The following is a 24,622-nucleotide window of genomic DNA, read 5'->3' on the forward strand; positions in this document are numbered from 1 at the left end:
AAGGTCTAGGTGAAATTTCAGAAAAGTTTCAGGCCACATCAGTTTGGCTGGCACATCGCAGTCTTCACTTACTGAGTTTAGGGAGAGAAGGAGGTTGAGAGAAAACTATGCTGGATGCTGACTAATGCCCTTAATACATTTAATGGTTAGATGGCTCCAGACTCCCTAAAGATGCCTTAGGGATGCTGAAGGAAATCTGTGTGTTTTAAAGGGAAATCCTCCTGCCTGCCAAGAGATGGAGATGATCACTGGGAGGAAAGTTAACTTCCCTAAGACTTCCATAAAAGCCATCTATTAGTTGAAGCCGAGTTAAACTGTCCTGAATTCTATTACTGCCTCTTTGACGCAGTGAAAACTGGAGCCAGTTATCTCATATTTTCCAGCTTTGCTTTCTTTATCTGTAATTTAAGAGTGTAATAGTACCTCTAGAACTATTATATTTATTTATCTATATATATTTATTATGTTTAACTATTATTATTGTGAAGACAGAAGGAAATAACCCAGGCGAGTGCTTAGTACTCATGTATTCATCTTTCGATTGACTCATTAATAGAGCTCAGTGAACAATGGGTTCCTCTTCCCCACTGTTAGCCACAGAGGAAAGGATGCCCCAGATGTTGTTGCCACTGTCTCTGGGGCAAGTCCTATGCAAACTTCAGAGCAAATCTTTGCACAAGGCTCACTACTGAGGTTGCTCTAAACATCCTCCTTTCTCCCACTGTACCCACTGGGAAGCTCTAAGATGCAACTCCTGGGTTCCTTTCCCCCTGAAGAATGGTGACCAACCCTCAGCTTCCAAACACTTTCTTCTTTCACTCTAGCGCTTGCATTTGTATCCCACATTGGAAACAATTTGGTTGGGCAGCATTCCATATTAGAACTCAAAAACCTTTTCAGATTCATTTTTCTTGAAGAAACATTCAAAATGCTATTTTGAGGGGGAAAAAAAACACCTGGTGCTTAAAGGCATTTTTAGAAAGTAATTGTTATTTTAGACTCATGAGAACCTGCTATCCAAAAAGTAATAATGGCCTTCATTTTCTCTTCTAGGTTATGAAAATATAAGTATTGCAGCCCATGTTTTAGAAAGTAAAAAGCCAGAGGAAGCCATCCAGGAGGAATGGAATTACAGCAAGGAAAAGTTGCTTTATACTTTGGAAGACAAATACGTTAGCAAATATCACACACTGTTGATTAAAACAGAAGGATCTCTGGAAAAAGCAGCAGAAGACACAACTTTGCAGAGTCTAGATCCCTCGGCCAAGCCATGTGAATGGAAAGGTGAAGCTGAAGAGAATGAGGGACCAGCCACAAACTGTTATTATTCAGAAAATTTTAAAGGTCAAGTGGGAAACTCACAGGCACTATATATTCCAGGCGATGCTTATTTCTCCAGGATGGTTAAGAAAGATGGACCTTCTGCATGTGGCACTGTCACTGAGCATGGCAGCAACTTAGACCCAGGAGACCACGAGGATGGAACAAACTCTCTTCCTCCCATACAACACGGAGAAGTCACAACTGGCGAGTATGCTACAAATTTAGCAGAATCTGTGCTGCAAGACGCATTTATTAGACTATCTCAGTCTCCACCTACGATACCCCAGGAACCTGAAGCCAGTGTTTCTGTAGGAAGTGTTATGCTTCCTACTGGCTGTTCCACGAAAGATATCGTGGTCCCTCAGTCATGGAATGAGCTCCCCAAAATAGTCATTTTTCAGAGTCCAGATGGCAGCGATACTGCCCCTGAGCCAGGCATCTCCTCGTGGCCTGAGACAGAAGTCTCTGCTGAAACCTCAGGCGTCCTCTCTGGAGAGAACACCAGACACCCCCAGAGTGCTCTAGAAATAGCATTAGCTTGCGCAGCCACTGTGATTGGAACCATTTCGAGTCCACAGGCCACAGAAAGATTCAAAATGGAGCAAGCATCCCTGGTTTCAAACCGTCCACTGGGTGGCGATGGACCAATGCAAACTGAAGCACCCGAAGGACCCAAGGAACCTTCCGTCAGTGAATACTCGCTTCCCTCTGCTTTGTGTGGCATGACTCAGGTGGCGAGCGCCATTGCTGTCTGTGGCCTGGGTGAAAAAGGAGAGGTGAAGTGCCCTGTGGCTTCAAGTGGCCATGTATCTGCAGCTAACGCTTCTGCAGCAACCCCTCCACTTTGTCGTCTAGCGACAGGGAAGAGCATGGAGCTGGGGAATGAAGCCATTGCTGAGGCGCTGCTCAAGGAGGCGGCTCTGGTTTTAACGAAACCTAATACCTACAGCAGTATGGGAGACCTCATGGAATCAATGACCAGGAGAATCATAGAAAATGCTTCGAAGCCTCAGAGCTCGTGCTCAGAAAATGTGATCGGGAATGAACTGGCACAGACCCTGTCCAATGTTATCCTGAAGCATTCGATGGATGAAGTTCACCAGAAAAATAAAATATTCGACCCCGATGATGGCAGGCATTCATCTGAAACTCTGGACACCTTAATGGAAAGTACACATCAACTGCTCTTCAATGTGATATGCTCCACGATCAAGAAGATGAGCCATATGATACAGCTTGGTGAATGTCCCACAGGCCTTTCTAAGGAGACCATCAGATGGAGGGAAACGGACCTGGATTGCCAACTACCGGATCAGGCTGCTGGTCAAGCATGGACAAAAGCCACCGAATACTCCAGTGGCCATCCACTTAGCAATAGCGCTGGTCTTGTTATCAATGATCTGGTGGAGGATGTGCATCTGAAACAAGATAACCAGGGCCCAGTGAAGCCAGGCCTCTTCCAGAACCCCACGCTGCAATGTGAATTGTCCTGTAGTCCCAGAGTGACTGATTCTTCGACTGCTGAAACATCCCCCGTGGAAATATATCTGAAAGGAACAGATGTGGGAGAAGATACAAAAAACCCTCATCAGACGCCCAGTCACAATGAGAATGAACGCAGAGTCTCTTCAGAAGGAGAAAGGACACCAACAGTCGGCAAGTGCAGCAGCTGTTCCCAGGATGCTGAGGACAGCATCCATGCAAATGTCCAAGAAAAGTACAACAGTGCCTCACCTCTAAACAGTGAAGTTCAGGTTAACCTGTCTTTGTTAGGGAATGACTTGCTCCTTCCTGCTCAATCCGTACTACAGGCAAAACACGCAGACATATACGGCATTACAGACTTTGCGGAAGAATTAGCAGAGACGATTGTTTCCATGGCAACTGAAATCGCAGCGATTTGCCTTGACAACTCAAATGGAAAACAACCCTGGTTTTGTGCATGGAAGAGAGGGAGTGAGTTTCTGGTTACCCCGAACAAACCCTGCCGATCCTTGAAAAGGAAGAAGGAGAGCCAGGCCGGTGGGGCCACCGTGAGGAAACACAAGCCACCGCGGCTCAGCGAGATCAAGAGGAAAACGGATGAGCACCCAGAGCTGAAAGAGAAGCTGATGAACAGAGTTGTGGACGAGTCTATGAACCCTGAGGACATCCCAGATTCTGTTAATACTTTTGCAAATGAAGTGGCAGCCAAAATCATGAACCTAACAGAGTTCTCCATGGTGGACGGTGTCTGGCAAGCCCAGAGCTATACCCGGAATCGGCTACTCAGTGGAGACAGGTGGAATCGGCTGAAGGCCTCCAGCTGTGAAAGCATTCCAGAGGAGGACTCTAACGCCAGGGCGTTTGTAAACAGCTTGGGTTTAACGAGCACCCTAAGTCAGCCAGTTAGCAGAGCCAGCTCAGTCTCCAAGCAGTCGAGTTGTGAGAGCATCACTGATGAGTTTGCCAGGTTCATGGTGAACCAGATGGAAAATGAAGGAAGAGGATTTGAGTTATTGCTGGATTACTATGCAGGCAAGAATGCCAGCAGCATTCTGAACTCAGCTATGCAACAGGCGTGCCAGAAAAATGACCACCTCAGTGTGAGGCCAAGCTGTCCCTCCAAACAGTCCAGCACCGAAAGCATAACTGAGGAGTTCTATAGGTACATGCTGAGGGACATTGAAAGAGAAAGCAAAGACAGCGCCTCCTCCAGAAGAAGCAGCCAGGACTGGACAGCCGGCTTACTGTCGCCTTCTCTGCGATCCCCACGGTGTTACAGACAGTCGTCCGTGCCAGATAGCAGGTCCCTGGGTGCCAGGCTGACCGTGAATGTGCCCATCAAAGCCAATTCCTTAGATGGCTTTGCTCAAAACAGCCAGCCAGATCTCCTAAGTGCACAGCCAGTCACTAGTGCTTCCTCCTCGGGGCTCTGCAAATCTGACTCTTGCTTGTATCGGCGAGGCGGGACCGACCAGATCACAAACATGCTAATTCATGAGACGTGGGCAAACTCAATCAAGGCCCTCATGCAAAAGAACAAAATTATCACGGATGATGCCGAGGCAGCTGACGCTGAGCCTGTTTCTGGTGGCTCTGGCTTGCAAGTGGAGAAATGTGTGAATAGATCAGCTTCGAGCAGAGGGCGAAGTGGGCCAACGCTTCTTGTTCAGGAGTCTGTTGATTACCCAAGGAAAGACTCTGTTACCGAAAGCAAACATCCCCCAGTGTGGTCTGCAAGCAAAGCTGCTCCTCTTACAAAGCACAAAGGTCTAGATTCAAAAAAGGAAACTTCCTCGTGCCGTGATGCTGTCCCTCTGAGCTGCACCAGGCGATCACTTTGCTCAAGGGAAGTGCCTTTAATTCAGATTGAAATGGATCAGAGAGAAGAGTGCATTGGAGAACCTGAACACTTCCTTTCCAACAACAACCCCCTAGAGGAAGCAGAAGAGCCTTTGAAAAAAGAAAAAGTGTCAGATGTGGTGAGGAGTGGAGACGCTGCCCTGAGTGCCTGCCCAAACCACAGGTGAGTGAATGATCTCTTAGATTAGACAGGGTGCATGGCGCTGGAGTTTACATCTTACTTAATATTTATCCTAAAATTTATTCTAAATCTTAGGGACTTTTTTGATACAATAACTAAATTCCTGAGACACTAAATGACCTCCCTGGGTTAATATGCAATTATAATAGAAAGTTGGAAGTAATCTTTTTTTAAATTTCTAGAACAAATTGAATTCATTTATATAACAGAAGAAATAAAGTATCATTCTCCCCATCAAAATTAATCTCCCATAATATGCTACCTTTTAACACTTATTCCTGGCAATTTTCAAGCAAAAATAAAATTATGTCAACTTATCCATTCGAAAATAGTTACCTTTAAATAAATTTTAATATTGGAATATGACATTAAATATTTTGGCATCCTTTTTCTCTAGGGTCCCTCATTTCAAGTTTTTCCTTTTTGTCTTGCTCTAAAGATCTTTGCAAGGACACTGTGTCCCACAAGTGCTGGCCCTTTAGAGGCATGGTGTGATCGTGGTAGTATAGTGCAAAGCAACACTGGAGTATTGTTATTTCAATAGTTCTTTTCTAGAAAATTGTGATGTAGGTAACAATTCATTTTAAATTTCAGGCAAAAGAATTATTTCTCTCAGACTACTTAAATAATTGTCAATTCCTTTTACAACTCCCATTTTGTATTAAAAAGAATTCATAAGGTTCTTGAATATGAGACCATTGTATCATTTTTAAATTTTTGGTCTATAGTTCAAGTCGAACAAAACAGAAACAAAAACTAAGCTACTGGCCTCGGAAAACATAATTTGGAGAAATAGCCAGTCTAGTCTTTTCAGAGACACATGCCTGTTGTACAAAGACCCTGTGATTATTTTAGTCTTTCAGTGCAGTGAAAAGTTGAACACAGCCTTCATCAAATTTCACCAGCTCTCAGAAGTCCCCAGTACTTTTCAACCCCCACCAGGAAAGCGAGAGGGATCCATCTTCAGATGCTCATCAGTAAAGGGCATCGTTACGAAGTGTGGGTGGGGGGTGATCCAGGTGCACTTGAGTACTTCCTTCTTAGCCACTTAGTGCTGAGAACTTAACTTTGCAATTCGTTTAAATCCTGGAATAAGGTAAGGAAGAAAGCATGAAGACGTACAAGCAGAAGAATACGAGGTTAAACGAAATGACGTACGGGCCAAGCCGATCAGAAGTCAAATTCTTATCCATCACTAATTCTCCAGCTAAACACAATACTCATCAGTCTCATAGGAGTACCATATCTCACTTTACTATTCACCACCTTCAGAAAGAATGGGGACTTTTAAGTTTTTAAAAGTGATCAGAGTTGAAGAAACAAAATTAGAATTACCTCAATGTGAGATAGAAGAAAATGGAAAATCCTTATTTTAGATTCCAGGTGTCTGACTTAGCATCTACTTGAACACAGAGATCATAAACCACCTGGGGATTCTTAGTCCGAGAAGGTTACCTAGTTAGGGAGCATTCATGAACTAGTAGTTCAACAAGATCTGTGGTGGTAGGTTCAAATCAAACAGTGATTGTCACTGAAGATAAATACGATTCATTATACAAATTTGAGTTAAATGTCACTAATATCATACTTAAAATAGGTACAATCTGAGAACTTTCAAAAAATAGGGAAATATGTATGAATAAAGCCTCCAACTGATTTAGATTTGTGTTCTGTGTATGACCCAAGCACATCTTCCCTCAGCTCATGATATGGATTTCTAATTTGGTTTTCCAACAATGAAAGAAAAAAGAATGTGGAATTATCAGTATTAGAAATTCAAGAGCTGAATCTGCTTCCAAAACATAAGGACTAAGTATTAAATATACTTTTGTGTGTGTGAAGCAATATAAAACTATTATAGAACATAAACTCCATTAGCTAACCTTGTAACCACGTCACCTTGCAGAAGTTCCCTCATCTCTCTACTCCAGTTTACTTAGCTATAGGTGGGAATAATAATAATAATTACATCATAAGAGGGTTCTTAAAATTTAAATAAAGAAATGCAGGGACCAGCCCAGTGGCATAGTGGTTAAGTTCACACACTCCACTTCAGCAGCCTGGGGTTCACAGGTTCAGATCCCAGGAATGGACCTACACACTGCTCATCAAGCCATGCTGTGGCAGCATCCCACATACAAAATAGAGGGAGACTGGCACAGATGTTAGCTCAGGGCCAATCTTCCTCACCAAAAAAAAAAAAAAAAAGGAATTCAGATAAAGCTCTTAACTTAGTACTTAGACCATTATAAGCACTCAACAAATGTTTACTTTATGGTTTTTGTTGTTGTTTGGAGTTAGGGTGTATGGTTGCCTTTATTGCATGAGATATTTTTCCCAAGAAAAACCTGTTATGAACAGTGGGAAAATTTTATTAAAACATGAGAATTCTCAGGATTTGCAAGGGAGGAAATTAGTCATATTTAGACTACATTTTCTAAGCTCAGAGTTGTTGTCATGGGGTTTGATGTGTCAAAATAGCTAAATATCTAACTCAATTCCCTGTGATAGAGTTCCTCCCCACTTATACACAATAGAGAGATAGGTGACCAGATGTCAATCCTGTTTGGAGGTGGGAAGGTATCACGTCCTGAAGATATTTTTAGAGCTCTGGGTAGAATGAAAAAAAAATTCCCTTAAGAATTTTATGATCACAGCTTGCTTTAATGCATGTTTGAGGTTCTAATTTGTACCATCTGTGTGGTCCAGGAAACCACAGGCTGGTAGATTACCTTAAATAAATATTAGGTTAACAATATTGTGAGACCTTGGCCAAGGCAAATATAAATCTCAGGATATTTAAGCCCAGGTCTCAAAGGATTCCAATAGATAAAGCCCCATCAAATATGAGCTCAGAACCTCAAATTGCAAGATACACAAGGAATCAAGGCATTGCAAGCAAGACTCAGCACAAACACCAAACAGCAGGATTAGTCCTAACAAGGATTTCAGATGTTGGAATTATCAGATACAGAAAAAGACTCAAAACAGCCAACACAATATTAAAGGAGAAGAACAAAGTCAAGTGATGCTATCTGACTTCAAGACTTACTATAAAGCTCCAGTAATCAAGACAGTGTGAGAATGGCCAAAGAATAAAAAAATAGATCAATGGAACAGAATAGAGAGCCCAGAAATAGACCCACACAAACATAGTCAACTGATCTTTAGCAAAGCATCAAAGGCAATATGAAAGAAAAAAAGATAGCCTTTTCAACAAATAGTGCTGGAACAACTGGACATCTACATGCAAAAAAATCTAGACAAAAACTTACACCCTTCACAAGAATTAACTCAAAATGGATCATAGCCCCAAATGTAAAATGTAAAACAATAAAATTCCTAGAAGAAAACAAGGAAAAATTTAGGTGACCTTGGGTTTGGCAATGACTTTAGATACAACACCAAAGACATAATTCATGAAAGAAATAATCAATAAACTGGACTTCACTAAAATTAAAAACTTCTGCTCTGTGAAAGACACTAATAAAGGGACTGGAAGGCCACAGAGTGGGAGAAAATATTCCCAAAAGACATATGTAATAAAAATATTATTATCCAGAATTACAAAGAATTCTTAAACCTCAATAATAAGAAAATAAACCACCCGATTAGATAAATCAGCAAAAGACTTGAACAGACACCTCCTCAAAGAAGAAATACGGATGGAAAATATGCACATGAAAAGGTACTGAACATCACATGTCATTAGGCAGTTGCAAATTAAAACAACAATGAGATACCACTACACCCCTATGAGAATGGCCAAAGTCTGAAACACTCACAACACAAAATGCTGGGGAGGATATGGAGCAACAGGAACTTATATTTATTGCTGATGGAAATGCAAAAATGGGACAACCAGTTTAGAAGACAGTTTGGCAGTTTCTTACAAAACTAAACACACTCTTTCCATAGGATCCGGTAGTCGTGCTCCTTGGTATTTACCCAAATGGGTTGAAAACTTATGTCCACACAAAACACCTGATTTTATAGAAGCTTTATTCTTAATTGCCAAAACTTGTAAACAACCAAGATTTCCTTTAGTAGGTCAATGGATCAACACTGGTACATCCAGACAATGAAATGTTATTCAGCACTAAAAATAAATGAGCTATTACAAGCCAGGAAAAGACATGGAGGAAACTTAAATGCATACTATTAAGTGAAAAAAGGCAATCTGAAAAGGCTGTATACTTTATGATTCCAACTATATGACATTCTTGGAAAAGGTAACACTATGGAGACAGTGATAGGATCAGTGGTCATCAGGGGTTAGGAGGGATGAAGGGATGAATAGATGGAGCACAGAGGATTTTTTGGGCAATGAAACTATATGGTACTGTAATGGTGGGTATTTGTCATTACATCTTTGTCCAAATACATAAAATGTGTAACACCAGAGTGAACCCTAATGTAAACTATGGACTTTGGGTAATAATGATGTATATATGTAGGTTCATTGGTTAAAACAAATGTACCACTCAGGTGCAGGACGTTGACAGGAGAACATATGGGACTTCTCTATTCTTTCTGCTCAACTTTACTCTGAGCCTAACACCGCTCTAACAAAATAAAACCTGTTAAAAAACAAAGGCTAAGTAGTAACTTTTTATAAAACCAAAATCTTAGAGAACATGCCCTAAGAGATCTTCACAATGAGAAACGTTAATGGAAGTTCTTAGGCTGAAGGAAAATAATACTGATGGAAACTTGGACTACACAAAGGAACAGAGAGTTCCACAAATAGCGAACATATAGGTAAATATAAAACATTTTGTCTTACTTTTAAAATCTCTTTAAAATATAACAATTTAAAACAAAAATTACGTTTTATGATATATGTAGAACTAAAATATGTGTCAATTATGGCACAAAGTATGGGAAGGGGAAATGGGAGTATAGTGCTATAAGAGTCTTTCATTCTATGCAGACTTGTGTAAGGTAATCTGCAGGTACACTGATAAATTTAAGATGCATATTGTAAACCCTGGAACAAACAGTTATGCTAATAAGCCAATAATGGAGATAAAATGAAATGCTAAAACTTTCTCAATTAATTCAGAGAAATGCAAGAAAAGAGGAGGAAAGAAGCAAAGAACAGATGGTACTAATAAAAATAGTTATCAAGATGATATCTTTAAACCCAATCATATTGATAATTACGTTAGTTTTTAATGGTCTTAACACTCCAATTAAAAGGCAGATTGTCAGACAACAAAAAAAGCAAATCCCTGTCAAAAACTATAAGAAGGGCACTTCAAGTATAAAGACACAGATGGGTTAAAAGTAAAAGGATAGAAAAAGAAATATTATAAGAAATATAGAGTAGCTATGTTAATATCAGACTGAGTAGATGTCAGGACAATGAATTAATCAGGGAGAAAAAGGGATATTTTATGACGATAGAAAAGCCAATTCATCATGAAGGGCGCTTACCGCTTGCATAGTAATAGTAAATGTGTAATCACCTAAATAACAGAACTTCACACTACACAAACCAAAACTCGATGGAGCTGGAAGGAGAAATAGACAAATCCACAATTACAGCTGGAAATTTCACACTTTTCTCTCAGTAACTGATGGAATAGCAGACAGAAAGCCAATAAGGGTATACAAGACTTGAGCAACATCCTCAATCAATTTGACCAGTTAACATGTATTAAACACTCCACTGACAACAGCAGAATATACATTTTTTAAGGGTACTTGAAATGTTCACCAAGATGAACCAAAAGCCATGAAACAAATCAACAAATTTAAAAAAAAATTGAAATCATATAGAGTATGTTCTCTGACCACAATGGAATTAAACTAAAAATCAATAACAAAAAATGTCTAGAAAATCCCCCGAATACTTGAAAATTAACAACACACTTCCAAATTATCTATTGGTCAAAAATAAGTTACAAGGGGAATTAGAATAAATTTTTAAAAGAAATATGAAACAAAGTAATTAGCGGGCTATGCAATAATATAGATGAGGACAATGCAGAAAATAACACAATGGTCCTGAAACCAATTTGCTGAAACAGCAACAACGAAAGAACTTTTTTAAAAAGAGACATTATTCAAATGCTATTCAAGCCTATTGCATCTGGAAAAAAATCTAATCTTAGAATAGATTTTCAGTTGAATGTAAATGAAAACATATATCAAAATTTGTGGGATGCAGCTAAAGCAGAACTTAGGAAAGAAACATACCTTTAAATGTTTCTATTTTTAAAAAAGAATAATGATCTAACATCAATGATCTAAACTTCTACCTTAAGAAGCTAAAAAGGGATGGTCAAATTAAACCCAGAGTAATACAAGGAAGGAAATAATAAAGTAAAAGCAGAAATCAGCAATTATGAAAGTAAAAAAGAGTAGAGAAAACCAATGAAAACAAAACCCATTTTAGTCTAAAGATTGGTGAACAAAGACATGTCTATGCATTTAAAGTTAAGGTAAAATGCTTAAAATGTGTATGTTTAATTATTGTGATTTCCCCCTTCAATGACGTTTTTAAAAGAATTGCATGAGCCATTGGAAAGAGGGATTTTATTGTAGTTCTGTATTTATTTTTATTGTTACCTTCTATCTATGGCAAGTGATTCGTGTTTTCCATTTATAGTAATTACTCAAAATTTCTTTTTCAAATAAAAATATTTAGGTTATAGAAAGTAAACTGATTTAAAGAAATATTTTTATTGTTACAATACAAGGGGCATGCAGATAAGTCAAAAATCATGACTGTGGTTTGCCAGTAAATCAAGTAGGGAAACACTGGGCTGGATGATCTCTAAGATCTCTACCAACTCAGAAATTCTGCACTTTAATTTGATATCATATCAAATACAGTCCTCAAGAGCTCTGTGTGTGAACTGTAAGATCAGAAGTGGGAGAAAAAGCCATCTGCATATATCTGCATAACAAATTTCTGCATTATTCATAAATAAATGAGTATAGCTATAAATTTCTCTCAAAAGAAAATGAAAACTAGTGTTTTAGATAATCATTATTTATTCTGAATTCCCACTTAGGTAATGTGGAGTATGAGATTTACTATAAATAGAGCATGAAATTGAAATAAAATAAAATATACTGACAGACTTATTTTTAACCCAGATGCTCAATGTCAAATCACTGAGATGTAACTTCCGCTTTAGTAAGAAATATCCTGGAGTGAGTTTTTCTAATAACATAAGGTCCTAATTTAGTAAGGAATTAGTCCAGGAAATTATGTTTTAACTAAGCAAACAAATGGTTTTGGAGCGCTCTCCTTTTGCTCAATACTTGGCTCATTTCCACTCTTTTGGGACTATGCCTATTGTTTCCATTTGTCATCAGTGAACTTTTCTTTCGTTTGAATTTAACTAAATTGACTAAATGTCTCTTTGGATGCATCCGTTCGCTCCCTTTCTCCCTGCTCAATTTGGAGAAGTCTCAACATTTTTTAAAGGAAAATCAAGCTTATTAAGGGTGTCTTTTCACCAAATGTTAGCAGCAGGGCATGCTAGAAACAGCCACACCTCAATACCCAGAATGAGGTGAGAAGGAATCTTAGGGGCAAGGATCCAAAGCCTGTTGTGAAATTCCCTAGGTAACAAGTTCACATATCAATAAGGGGATTTTTAATCATACTCCCAAAGTTCTGCTTTGAAATTCTACACTCTATACTAGAAGTCTTTAAAAAAATTAAAGTATCTAACCAGTTTCAAAGAAAGAATAAAGGTACTAATTCTACGATTGAGGAAAATTACAGACTTTTCTGCAGCCAATATACTATTTTGAGTGAAAGGGACTAAGTGTCTTAGGTTGTATTCCCTGCGAACAGACCTTGGGAGGGAGAGTTTCAGGCAGATAATTTGTTAGGGAGTGCTCTCCAGAGATATGTGTACCTACATCTGCAAGGAGATGGGAAAGGCAAGATTGGACAGAGGGAGAAGGTGTCTCCAAATGTGTTTGCAACTGATGCCTCAGCACATCTTACAGGAAACCATGAAGCTGGGATAGTCTGTCAGGTTTGATGCAAATTAAGGCAGAGAGTGGGTTTTTGTATGTCTGTATCGGCTGGTCATGGGGATGCTCATTGGTAGAGGGCACGATTCCCTCCCTGATGGTAATTCACAGCGTGCACTGGAAGAAGCCAATATTCTCTACAGTCAGCCTATAGTGGCCTAGAGAAGCAGTCTAGTAACCACTACACCAAGTTACTATGTTTTTCACTGTGAACCGAGAAATTTGCTCTTGCTTTTTGTTTGCAGCCGTTAATGTCCTTCTCTACTATACTTATTAGTTTTGATGGCCCTGTAGGTAGTGTCGGGAGAAAAGTTTCCATGAATATGTTCATGTTTCTGTATATTCGGCTTCCTGAGTAAGGTTCACTGGCACCTAAATTGAAGGATGATTGACTACTAACCCCAAAGATAGAGACTTCTAAAGACATTCAGAGGTTTATATTCCTAGAGCTATTTGTTTACATTCCAGGGTGGTGAAGCTGAGACCATCTCCTCCGCTCTGCAGAGAAGGTTCGGATTTGTTTATAATCTAGAACAAAGTCAGCCTCTTTGTCTCTCTCTCTCTCTCTCTGTGCTCTTATATGGACTCCAAGATTCATAATTTGTAGGTTCCTCTCTTATGGTGCAAACCTCACTAGAGTGTGGTGTGCAGTAAAGAGTTGGGGCATGAGGAACTGATGCAAGCTGCTATGTGAGTAAATAAGTGGTCTGATCCCTAATCTAGAGCTCTCGTATTCACGTGTGTGTGAGTGAGTGCAGCTGTGTCAGGCAAATTAATGGAAAGTCAAGCCTATTAAGGATCTGCTGTCACCAAGTGTTGACAGCACAGCATGCTAGAAACTGCCACACCTCGATACCATGGTTATTCAGAATGCTGTTAGCTTGCAAGTAGTGTAACATCTTAGATCTTCTAATTTTGGACTTAATAAGTAGAGCTATCTAAATTGAGAGTATACGTCTAATTATGAAAGTAGACACTTTTAACAATAACATATTCATCTAAACAATATTTGATGTGTCATAGCTCAGCTCCAAATATATAAAAATGTATAAAAATTCTTAATAATATATAGTATATACACAGATAGCTATGTATACTAGAGTGCAAACTAGGAAGCATCAAATGCTACCAAAAAAAATGGATAAATTGCTTTGACTATTCAAGAGAGATGGCCCTACCTGGGAAGATTAAGGACAGCTTCAGGGAGGTAGGAATGGTAAGAAGCATTGAGGGATAGTAAGAAGCAAAGATCAGGAAAGGGTGTTATTAGACTTATAAGTCCTAATGAAATTATATAATTTACAAATAAAGAATGATAGCAAACACTTGTTGGATACTTATATACCAGGCACTAAGTTAAATGCATTAATTATTATGATCTTATTTTCTAATTTATTTCTTCCATCTCTTTAATGCATTATGATCTTATTTTCTAATTTATTTCTTTATATTTCTTAAAGAGGTTTATTAACTTGTCTAAGTTGAGAGGCCGGCCCAGTGGTGCAGTGGTTAAGTTCGCATATTCCGCTTCTCAGTTGCCCAGGGTTCGCTGGTTCGGATCCCGAGTGCGGACATTGCACCACTTGGCAAAACCCATGCTGTGGTAGGTGTCCCATGTATAGAGGAAGATGGGCATGGATGTTAGCTCAGGGCCAGCCTTCCTCAGCAAAAAGAGGAGGATTGGCAGTAGTTAGTTCAGGGCTAATCTTCCTCAAAACAAATAATAAAAAAATAAAACTTGTCCAAGTTGAATGGGTGAAAGGTTGTGGAACTGGAATCTATAGGTAGTGGAACTGAAATTCAATCTACAGTTGAATAGGTGACAGGTGGTGGGACTGCAGGAACAGTGTTCAAAGCACTCTGGTCTCCAGCATGCAGTAGGAGCAGCAACAGGCAAAGACCAACAAGCAAGAAATCCCTGGAACATTTGAGGAATGAGGAACAACAAGTAATTTTGTTTCCTAAGGAGTGACTCGATAGAGGCAGATAAAACTTGACAGGCAGGGAGGGCCATGAAGGGCAGAGGTTAGCTTCAGGGAGGTCTTGTAGGTTTTTGACAATCATGGTCAAAGACATGCCTTGGAAGCATTAATCTGGCATCAATGGGAAGAAGGTTTTGAGAGAAGAGGAATGGTTGGGGCTCAACTGTCAGGAGGTCAATACAATATAGTTCAGGCAAGAAGTAATGGTGCAATGCCCACCAGTCTCAAAATTTGAGGTTAATGTCTGGTACCAACTCGTCGCAACCTTGGATAAGTCATTCGACCCCACTGAACTTCTACACCCTAATCTACAAGAAATCTCTGAGATTTCTTCCAAATCTAAAATTCTAGCACTTCAGAAGGACCTAAATTAAGACAATTCCATGAGCAGAGACAAAGATAAGTAGGTGAGAGTTACTTTAGAGATGGAACTGAAAGAACATGGCAACTGATTGAATGTAAAGAACAAGAAGAAGAAGCCAGAAGACTGCAAGATTTATGCCCATTCAGAAAGGTCAATGGAAATAAAAACACAGGAAGAGGATGGGAGGGCAATTAGAGTGTGTTTTAGATGTATTGATTTTGAGATGTTAATGAGACATATTGAATATATTCAGAAGACCAGCCGTAAAAGAGCCCCAGAATCAGGAAGAGGGGTCCTGGCTGGAGTTCATATTTGAAAGCTATTTTCATAGGCAGGAGAGTAGATGAGATTGTTTAGGGACAGCCTGGAAAAGAGGGCAGTGAATCAATCAGAGCTAGCTATAGCGAAACTTAAATGAAAAAGAGAGAACCAGCTTCCAGAAAAGGAGTGTCTAGAGAGACAGAAATTCACGGGAGGCCAGGGAGGAAAGGCTTCAAGGAGAAGGGCTGTCAGATCAAGGGTTAAATGTCTGGAGAGCTGCTTGATCTAAAAAAGCACGAATCTAGAAAAGTGGTGCTGATGTAGATCAGAGGTTTCAGGAAGGAGATGGTATAAAAAGGTGGCTGCAAGTGCAAAATATGTTTAGAGGCATTACTAGGCAAAATGACTTGGTAAACCACCAGAACTGAGGTGAGTACATGGTCCACTTGCATTAGAATCACCTGGAGTGGTTGTTTAAAATGCACATTTCTGGGCCTCCCTGCAGAACCACTGAATCATAATCTTTGGGGAGGATGCTCTTTGTATCTTCATTTTAAACACCACTGACCCACATTTATGTACATCACATTCTTATGTATACAGGCCATGTGTTTTTGAAATGAATGGAGGGAGTCCATTGAAAGACATCAATTAAAGAGATGGGAAAGCTGATGGAGAGTAATCCTGAAAAGGCAAAATGAGACCTAGGGCAACAGCAGAAGGATTAGCCTAAAATAAAGACTCCGCCTTTGTCCAAGGACATCCCGTTCACTATGGTGGAGATTCATGCTCAACAGAGTAGCCAGCGAGTTCCCCATGAAAAGTTCAGTCTTGGGCCACCACTCTTGGTAATAATATCTTGCCATTTACAGTGACAGCCTTGATGCCAGAGATGTGCCAGAGGCTGAAGTCTCAACAGAAGGCAGAGTACCAGATGAGTTCTCCAACCCTCCTGGCAGCAGTGGGGAGAGCACAGACAGCTGGTCCCAGCTTGCCAACGAGGAGGACAACCCAGACGACACAAGTAGTTTTCTGCAGCTCAGTGAGCAATCCATGAGGTACGTGCTCTTCACTTGACTTCCCTGGGAAACAGGTCTCAACACAGATTCCAGAAATGCATTTTAAATGGTTCTCTGCAAAGGGTGCCTAACAGAGCAAAAAGGAAAGCATCCACTCAGTCAAGTTGCCTGCCTGTTATGATTTGTGCTGAGAGGTATCTTAATATACACTTATGGCTCCAATTGCCTTGACCAATGTTAAAAGTCAGCTGTTTCTTTTCTGCAAGTCCCACCTAGTGCGTTCAATGGCAACACTGTGAATTTTTTGATAGGCGCTGCTGTTGCACCTGGTGTGTTTGATGCTTTCTTTCTGGTTCATTTGTATTTCAGATGCAACCCAGGCTGGGTTTACATGAGGCAAGTTTCCACACTGTGTTGCGTTGTTTGGCCTGACTGTCCCTGCCCTTTCTCTCCCCTGTCCTCTGTCCTGCTACTCTGGAAAAGCTAGAGAGGAGCTAATGAGAGATCAGATTTGATTGGACTCCTGCCAATTGGAGACATAACTAAAAACTATCCCTCTGAGGTGAAAAACTAGAAGAATCTCTATGTTTCTGCCCAAAGTCTTACTTAAAGCTGGGCCAACAAGTCCACAGACTTTCCAGAAAGGCAGATTGGAAAATGAGATTCAGATGCTTCTGGGTGCATGGCTCTTTAAAGGTTTTATTTCTGGCAGTTCAGTCTGTTTGATTTAGGAAAATATCACAATGTTAAACAATTGGTCTAAAATTCCAAAAACCAGTGAGAAATGTTTCAATATAGAGACAAAAACCAAAGAGATTTTGAAATTTGGACTTAGCAGCAGTTTATAAGGCTGATTGCCTCCAGTCTAATGTTTGCATCATCAAATTTTGGTAGGTGAATGTATTCAGTACCCCACACAAAACCCAAGACAGGAATTTGAAATTGAGGGAGTCTAATTGGTTACTCACGGTACTCCCAAGGGAAGTCTGTCCCATTATATGACATCGCAGCACCTACCCTTTGAAAACCTTAATTGGAAGAGAGGTCCTTGGGAAATAGAGAAGGTGTGAGGAAACTCAGTGGGTTTGATGAAATTGGTTGCATTCCATTTTGCAAGTACAAATAGAGCCTAAAAACTGGCTCAATTCTACTTTGTTTCAGTAAATAAGTTCCAGGTTAATAACTAAACTGTATGTTGATTGTGCAACTTATGAAAATGAATTTTCATTTTTATTTCAATGCGTGATCCCTCCTTCTCCATGATACATAAGGCATTGGGTCTTCTCAGAGATTTTAAGATAAGGGAGCTGTAAACTTTGGCATTGCCCGGTTTTGTAATTATAAATTCTGTAGTCCTGTAGGGAAACATTGAGCCAGGTGCATACCCTATGGAATATCCCTCAGAAACATCCCCTTAAGAGCAAAGGGAGGGTGTGCATCCACTGGCTTCTGTGAAACACCAAGAAGCAGATAGACAAGCATTCCAGGATCTCTCCCAGGCAGCATTCTCAGAAGTATCTTCGTCTCTATGGGTATACCCAAGGAGTCTCTTGCTGATATACAAAGATTATCACTGTAACTAGAATGAGGAAGAGACGAGTCATGCTGATTGTCACTCACAAGGTGTGATCCACCAGGTGTGACACAACTGCAGAAATTGGAAAACATTGATGATGATGATGGTGATGGTGATGATGATGATGATGATGATGATGATTGGCTTGAGCCAAAAATGCCTTTTGTTGTGTTTCCCCTAATTTGGTCACAAATAAATATCAATTTAGGAGTCCTAGACACAGGCAATATTCTTCTGGGGACCAAAGGAAAGATCTCTTAGATCAATGGAACATCAGTGTTGGCAGTGTAGCCAGGTGATGGAGACTGGCATTAATATGTAAACTTTTGCTTTATCAGCAATGGCAACAGTAGTGCCACTAGCAGTCTTGGCATTATGGACCTGGACATTTATCAGGAAAGCATGCCATCTTCTCCCATGATTAAGTAAGTAGCCACCGAGATGCAGTGATTGTGAGACCGCTACTCCAATTTCATCTGGCAACCCATTTTGATCATTCAGGTTTTGCCCAACCACTGATTTCATCATATCTGTACTGCTGTGGTCCCCACGTGGTTCCATGTGGTTCTGGGTCACTAGTGCAAGAACTCAGGCTTAGAATAGCCCCATCCTACCACCACTTGCTTTCTGGATTTCAAATCTGCACCTTATGATATAATCATTTCAGATAAAGCTTATCCATATAATCAGAAATATATGTCATTTTATCTAGTTGGATACATAGAAGCAAAAATCCATTTAAATTGTACCATGCCAACCAATGAAGACTGTTGTTCAATAGCATATAGGGTGAATGGCTTTTCCTTTACTTGTCGACACCTGGGATTATCAGTACTAAATGTGTCTAAAACCATATGGTACCATGATAGAGAGGTGTCATACCTACACAGTGACTCTGCTCCTCACAATATGATGACCTAAAAGACCCTAACACTTAGAGAGACACAATATGTATTACATAAATATGGTGCAGAATGGGAGGGCAATGTGAGGTCAGGACTACATCTAGAATTTATTTATTCTGGAAAGTTAAATGAGTTGAAATCTATTTTTGACCATTATGACTTGCTTTTTATTTGGAGATTTCTGAAATTTCAGAAAAAATGAAAATGAAGTACAGGACCAAAGTTGCTCCCTGACCGATTTCCTCAATGACTATCTATAGCTAAAGCATTTTAACTCACTATTTAATCAGGCACCCTGCCTCTGGGAGTATTCCTCAGTGATTGAAGGTTGCAACGCACCCTTTGTTGTTCTGCACAGCCATTTTCCACAAGTAGAGCTGAACCTACACATTATCTTTTTATTTTGTTCTTTTTTAAAAGAAGAACCCAAAAAGACCCAAAACAAAGAAAAGAACTACTTTGGGATGAATTTATTTTTCTCCTTCAGGAACATTTATTTAGCTACTTTTTCCACATTTTTCCATGGAGAAAGCCTCCATGTATGAGCCTAGGACCCCAAAGACTACATGTTTTCTGGGAAAACCAAGACCACCGCCCATATCAGCACCATACAGATCCATAGTAGCAGAAACTGTATCTACCATACATCATTTCATTCATATCACACACATAGAGATCTAGCGGAAAATCTAGACTCTCAGGAAATTGGCCATTCTTCTACAAATAATTAGGTATGCATGAAAGAAGGACTATATTCTCTCTCAACATCAGAAATAAAATGGAATTTACCAGCCAGATCTTAGCAGTAGTATAGAATATAAGGGGAAAAAAAGACACATTTTTAAGAGCCCCTATACTTTAATTTCTAGACAAGACAAAAATATAGGCTTCCCAAGATGGGCACTTCCTTTGAGTTCTTGAGCCATATGTTCTCATTTTGGAAGCATTCACTGAGTCCTCCTACTATATATAAGGCTCCCTCGTAAGTGCTGAGTATAAGAAAACACCTCAAATATTGAACATTCCCACATCTAACGAAATACTCGCTTCAGTTATGAGTCTTTTGTTCTAAACCAACTCCCGATAAAAAGAAAGAAAAAGAAAAATTTCAAATAATTGAGATATTTTGTTGTACAATTTAAGTTCTGCATTTCATTGTTTTTTCCCTTGTTTCAGATAAAAGAACTATACACATGCACAAAAATATTTTCCTCAACTAAAATGCAAGTTTGTGTTGCAATCACAGGAAAAAAATCATTGTGTCAAGGTGGAAGTATATGGTCCTTTAAATGACAAGTCAAATACAGAAGGATAAATCCTCAAATCAGAACTAGTTACCTACATAATCTCTCCTTGGCTGTTCAAACCTCTAAAGGTTTATGGAAAGGAGGTTGGGGAGAATGGAAGAATGCATCTCTCAGGGTTCCCCACACCAAGTATCCCAACTAAAATGATGCAGTTTATCTAGCCTTTTTTTTTAGAGAGAGATGGGATATTTCAGATCCAGTAGTCCTACATGAAAGCCACTTTGGTATTTCCCTAGTATTTCTTCATGCTACAAAAAATGATAAATATAGAATGAAACTTGAGAAGCTTTTAGATCAATAAGACCCATCACCTCATCTTCCATTTATAGCTTACTCTTCCTAAACGTTACCAACCATATACTGTTGTTTTCTCCCAAAGTGAATTAGTAGAAGAAAAGGAGATTCTTAAGGAACAGTCAGAACACATAGAGGGTAAGCCACGTTCCCATAATTTTGACACACAATTTGCCTGCGATCTCCCTCTGGAAAGCATAGTAAGGCTGTGGTTGTGTCCGTGTTCAGAATGTGCCTCTGGCGTGCCAGTAGGAGCAGCCAGTCGCCAGGGGAGCCTGCTGGTGATCAACTTTGACCTGGAGCCAGAGTGTCCTGATGCCGAACTTCGAGCCACTCTACAGTGGATAGCTGCCTCCGAACTTGGGATCCCCACCATCTACTTTAAGAAATCTCAGGAAAACAGAATCGAAAAGGTATCACGTTCTGTGTTTAGATATCAATAAAGCTTTGTGTTTTGATCACTGCTGGAAACTCAGTAAATACTCCGTTTTAATCTATTTGAATTTGAACTGTTTGTTCTTGACTTTTTCACCTTAAAATTGTGCTAGAACTTTGAAACCTTCCACTTGCATAAATATAATCATGATTACTGTTTCTTTGACCTTCCATTTGTCTCAGCCAGTTGGTGACAATGAGAAAGTAATTGAGGAGATGGGAACTTTTTCAAGGAGTCTATTATTTTTTCCATGTTTCCTTGCTCTGGAACCAGCCTCTGTACCAACACTCATTTAAATAAAAGGTAGAAGGAAAGGCTTGATATATCCTAGAAACCACAGTGAGGCCACATTGATGTTTAAAACAGACTGAGGCATGGTGTCCAAGCAAAGGCATTTTTAATTCCCTACTGAACAGGTTTGCATTATGCAAACTTTCTCATAGTCATTCTCCACCCACCAGAAATATAAAGTTAGGGAATAGATGTTTGGCCAACATCAAAATTAATAGCAGCTATCACTCAATTCCATATCTCTAAGACCTGCCACTAACTGCTGCAGAATCTCAATTAAGATTAAAGCACAAATCCATCTGTCAATGTCTTCAAGCTCAATTTTCCATCATTTAAGTGTATGCTCCTTTGAAAACAATTCAAATTAATAATAATGTTGCTATATTAGTTTTCTATTGCTGAGTAGCAAACTGCCACAAGTTGACTGATTTAAAACAACCACCCCAGCTCTGTTGTCAGAAGTTTGGATGAATGCTGCTGTACTTTCCACTCAAGGACTTAAAAGGCACAAATAAAGACGTCGCTCTGGGTGGGCACTTGTCTGGAAACTATGGGGAAGAGTAAACTGCGTTTGTTTGGTTCGTTGTCCTAATTCAGTTCCTGGTCGGTGTAGGACTGAGGGCCCCATTTCCTGGCTGGCTATCAGCTGAGGGCAACTCTCAGCCTCTAAAGCTGCCAACATTCCTTGTCATGTGGCCTCCTCCATGTTCTGCTGCTGTCAGTCTCTGTTACTCCTTCTGCCACCAGCCAGAGCAAACTCTCTGCTTTTCAAGGGTTCTTGGGATTAGATTAGGTTCACCAGCTAGCCTCCCTTTTAACTCAAAATTAACCAAAGAATCCCCTTTGCCACGTGAGATAACATAAGGGCATAATTATCTCATCCTATTCATGGTACTGAGGATTAGGGAAGAAAATCTTGGGAGCCATTTTAGGATCCTTCCTATCACCTCCACCATGCATTTTTAAAATATCGTATTGTCACAAAGTACTTCCATGTACTCATTGTACTTGTTTCTCAACAAGCCTGTGAGAAGAGCAGAATGGAGACTGTTCCTTTTTCACTAATGAGCAAGTCAGGACCCCGAGAGTCTGGTCTGCGAGAGAGTTCTCAGATAGTGATGGCTGAGCCCAATACTGAAACCCCTCTTTCTCCACAAATACCTTTCAACAGAGTGTGTCTCTCAAGATAAATTGCTTTGGAGTTACAATCTGGATTTTTTTTTTAATTGAGTAATTGCATTTTAATTCTCACTGCCAAAATCTAGCAGCCTGAAATAAAAGATTTTTTACCATCTTTTTTTTTAAAGATTCACACCTGAGCTAACAACTGTTGCCAATCTTTTTTTTTTTTCCTGCTTTTTCTCCCCAAATCCCCCTAGTACATAGTTGTATATATCTTTAGTTGTGGGTCTTTCTAGTTGTGGCATGTGGGACCCCACTTCAACATGGCCTGATGAGCAGTGCCATGTCCACACCCAGGATCCAAACCGGTGAAACCCTGGGCCACCCAAGCAGAGCGTGCAAACTTAACCACTCAGCCACGGGGCCAGCCCCGATATTTTACCATCTTGCCCACGCACATAGTAATTAGAACAGCTTCCCCACCTCTGCATCACCAGCCAGTGGGATTGGCTACTGAAAAAAAAATTGAGAAAGAGATCTAATTTACTTTCTGTGTCCTTTCTCACTTCAGCCTCTCTCTCTAAGCAGTAATTTATATTTCTCTTCATGCCTAAGACTGCCTACAGTTCTAAGCCATCTGAATCTAGATACTAGCCTCTCCTTGTCACACCTTTGTTTGCAAGGTGATGAGTGGTTCACTATTTGATAAATTCTCCTCCCACCTTACCACCCAGCCTGCCCATGCAAAGAGTAGAGTGAAATAGCCCTCTTGCTATACCCAATCCCAAAGATCCCCTGCCACTGGGGAGGAGAACAAGAACACTCTCGGGCGGAGTACATTCTCAGATTCCTGGAAAAACTGGTTTTCAGCTTTATTTCCAGAGCATTACATGGTACATTTTCAGATGATCTCTTAATGAGGTAGATTTTTATACAATCCACCATTTTGAAGAAACAGCTTAATACTCTGTGAGAGTATATATCTCACAAATCTCCATTGGGTGAAAGGACAAGGGGGGGGGGGGGCGTGTCACTAACACCTAGACAATGTAAATCATGCCCTGACTTGATATTTATTTATCCTCACTGATTTTCAATTCTTAAAGAGGATACCTGTCTTTGCTCAAAGCTATTTTTCTGAGAAAGTAAACGTTCCACTAGTGTTATCAAGAAAAACATTAAATAATGTTTCATGCATTCAATTTAGCATCAACTCAAGGAGCTTGTTTCTAAGTAACAGAATTTTAGGGACTAAATCTTCTCATTTTTTTTTCAGAGTCAGTTAAGGTTCTCTGCACATAGTGGCTTCTCCAGAAATGGACACTTTTTGTTGTCTGAGACAGCATTGGTTATGTAAAGCAAACCCTTAAGCAAGAGTTTGATAACCTTTCTTTTATCAATAGTGCATTGGAGACCTCATTCTGATTGTTTTTTAAATTAGCTAGGTAGTTAAGTGGCCATTTTCAAGTGGCCTCCCACCAAGGCCGTGTCACACAAGAGCAACCGTGTCTCATTAGCTACTCATCAGCTTGGAGAAGGTTGAAAAAAGGTTCTGTTAAGTTCAGAAATGTCATTTTCCCACCATCACTAGAGTATTAAACACCATCCACAGGTATATACCCTGATTCCCAATCTGTGTGAATTCTGCAATTTTTTGGATAGATTAATTTAGTTAACATGTGTCCCTTTATGGTTTTCCCAGCTCATTAACCCTCCTGCATTGTGAAAATATAGGCATGAACTAAAGGGGGAGAGGAGATCATGAACGAATACTGAAGCAGCTCATCTTTCCCACCACTGCCCATGAACTTGGCCTTGGAGCTGGAGGGCGCTGAAAGTCAGCTTATAATGAATTCCAGCCCTACTTCAACTCCAAAGGCAGATTCCAAACATTCTGGGTGCCCAATGTACTGTCACTCCTCTCTGATAAATGGCACTTTTATTTTCAAGCTTTCTCTTTCATGGTTTATTCTAATCATTAAAGGGCTAAGTCCACTTGAAAGTTGTACACTCAGAACATTCATCAAATGTTTATTGAGCAAGTGCAACATGCCAGGCACTGTTTGAGGCTCTGGGGATACAGGAACAAAAGAGATAAAATTTCCTACCCTTTTGGAATTTACATTCCAGTTCAAGAGAGACTCAAAGTAGGGATAACATAAAGCAAGAGAGGCTCAGGTTGTAAAGAGCAAACTTGAAATACAATAGGAAC

General features: G+C 39.9%; 1 protein-coding gene across 8 annotated transcripts in view; it reads left to right on the forward strand.

Annotated features, from left to right (window-relative positions):
* Positions 1-24,622, forward strand: part of SPHKAP (SPHK1 interactor, AKAP domain containing) — a 173,172-nt gene that overhangs the window by 140,985 nt on the left and 7,565 nt on the right. For 4 of the 8 annotated variants that reach the window (XM_070489536.1, XM_070489537.1, XM_014835983.3 and 1 more), the window contains 5 exons: positions 1,054-4,831; positions 16,333-16,518; positions 18,394-18,480; positions 20,647-20,699; positions 20,790-20,974. In XM_070489536.1, coding sequence (XP_070345637.1) covers positions 1,054-4,831; positions 16,333-16,518; positions 18,394-18,480; positions 20,647-20,699; positions 20,790-20,974 — 4,289 coding nt within the window. The remainder of the gene's footprint in view (positions 1-1,053; positions 4,832-16,332; positions 16,519-18,393; positions 18,481-20,646; positions 20,700-20,789; positions 20,975-24,622) is intronic. The other 4 variants (XM_070489540.1, XM_070489539.1, XM_070489542.1 and 1 more) reach the window with 1 other exon arrangement.

Source organism: Equus asinus, chromosome 19 (genome assembly GCF_041296235.1).
Source record: "Equus asinus isolate D_3611 breed Donkey chromosome 19, EquAss-T2T_v2, whole genome shotgun sequence".
Lineage (NCBI taxonomy): Eukaryota > Metazoa > Chordata > Mammalia > Perissodactyla > Equidae > Equus > Equus asinus.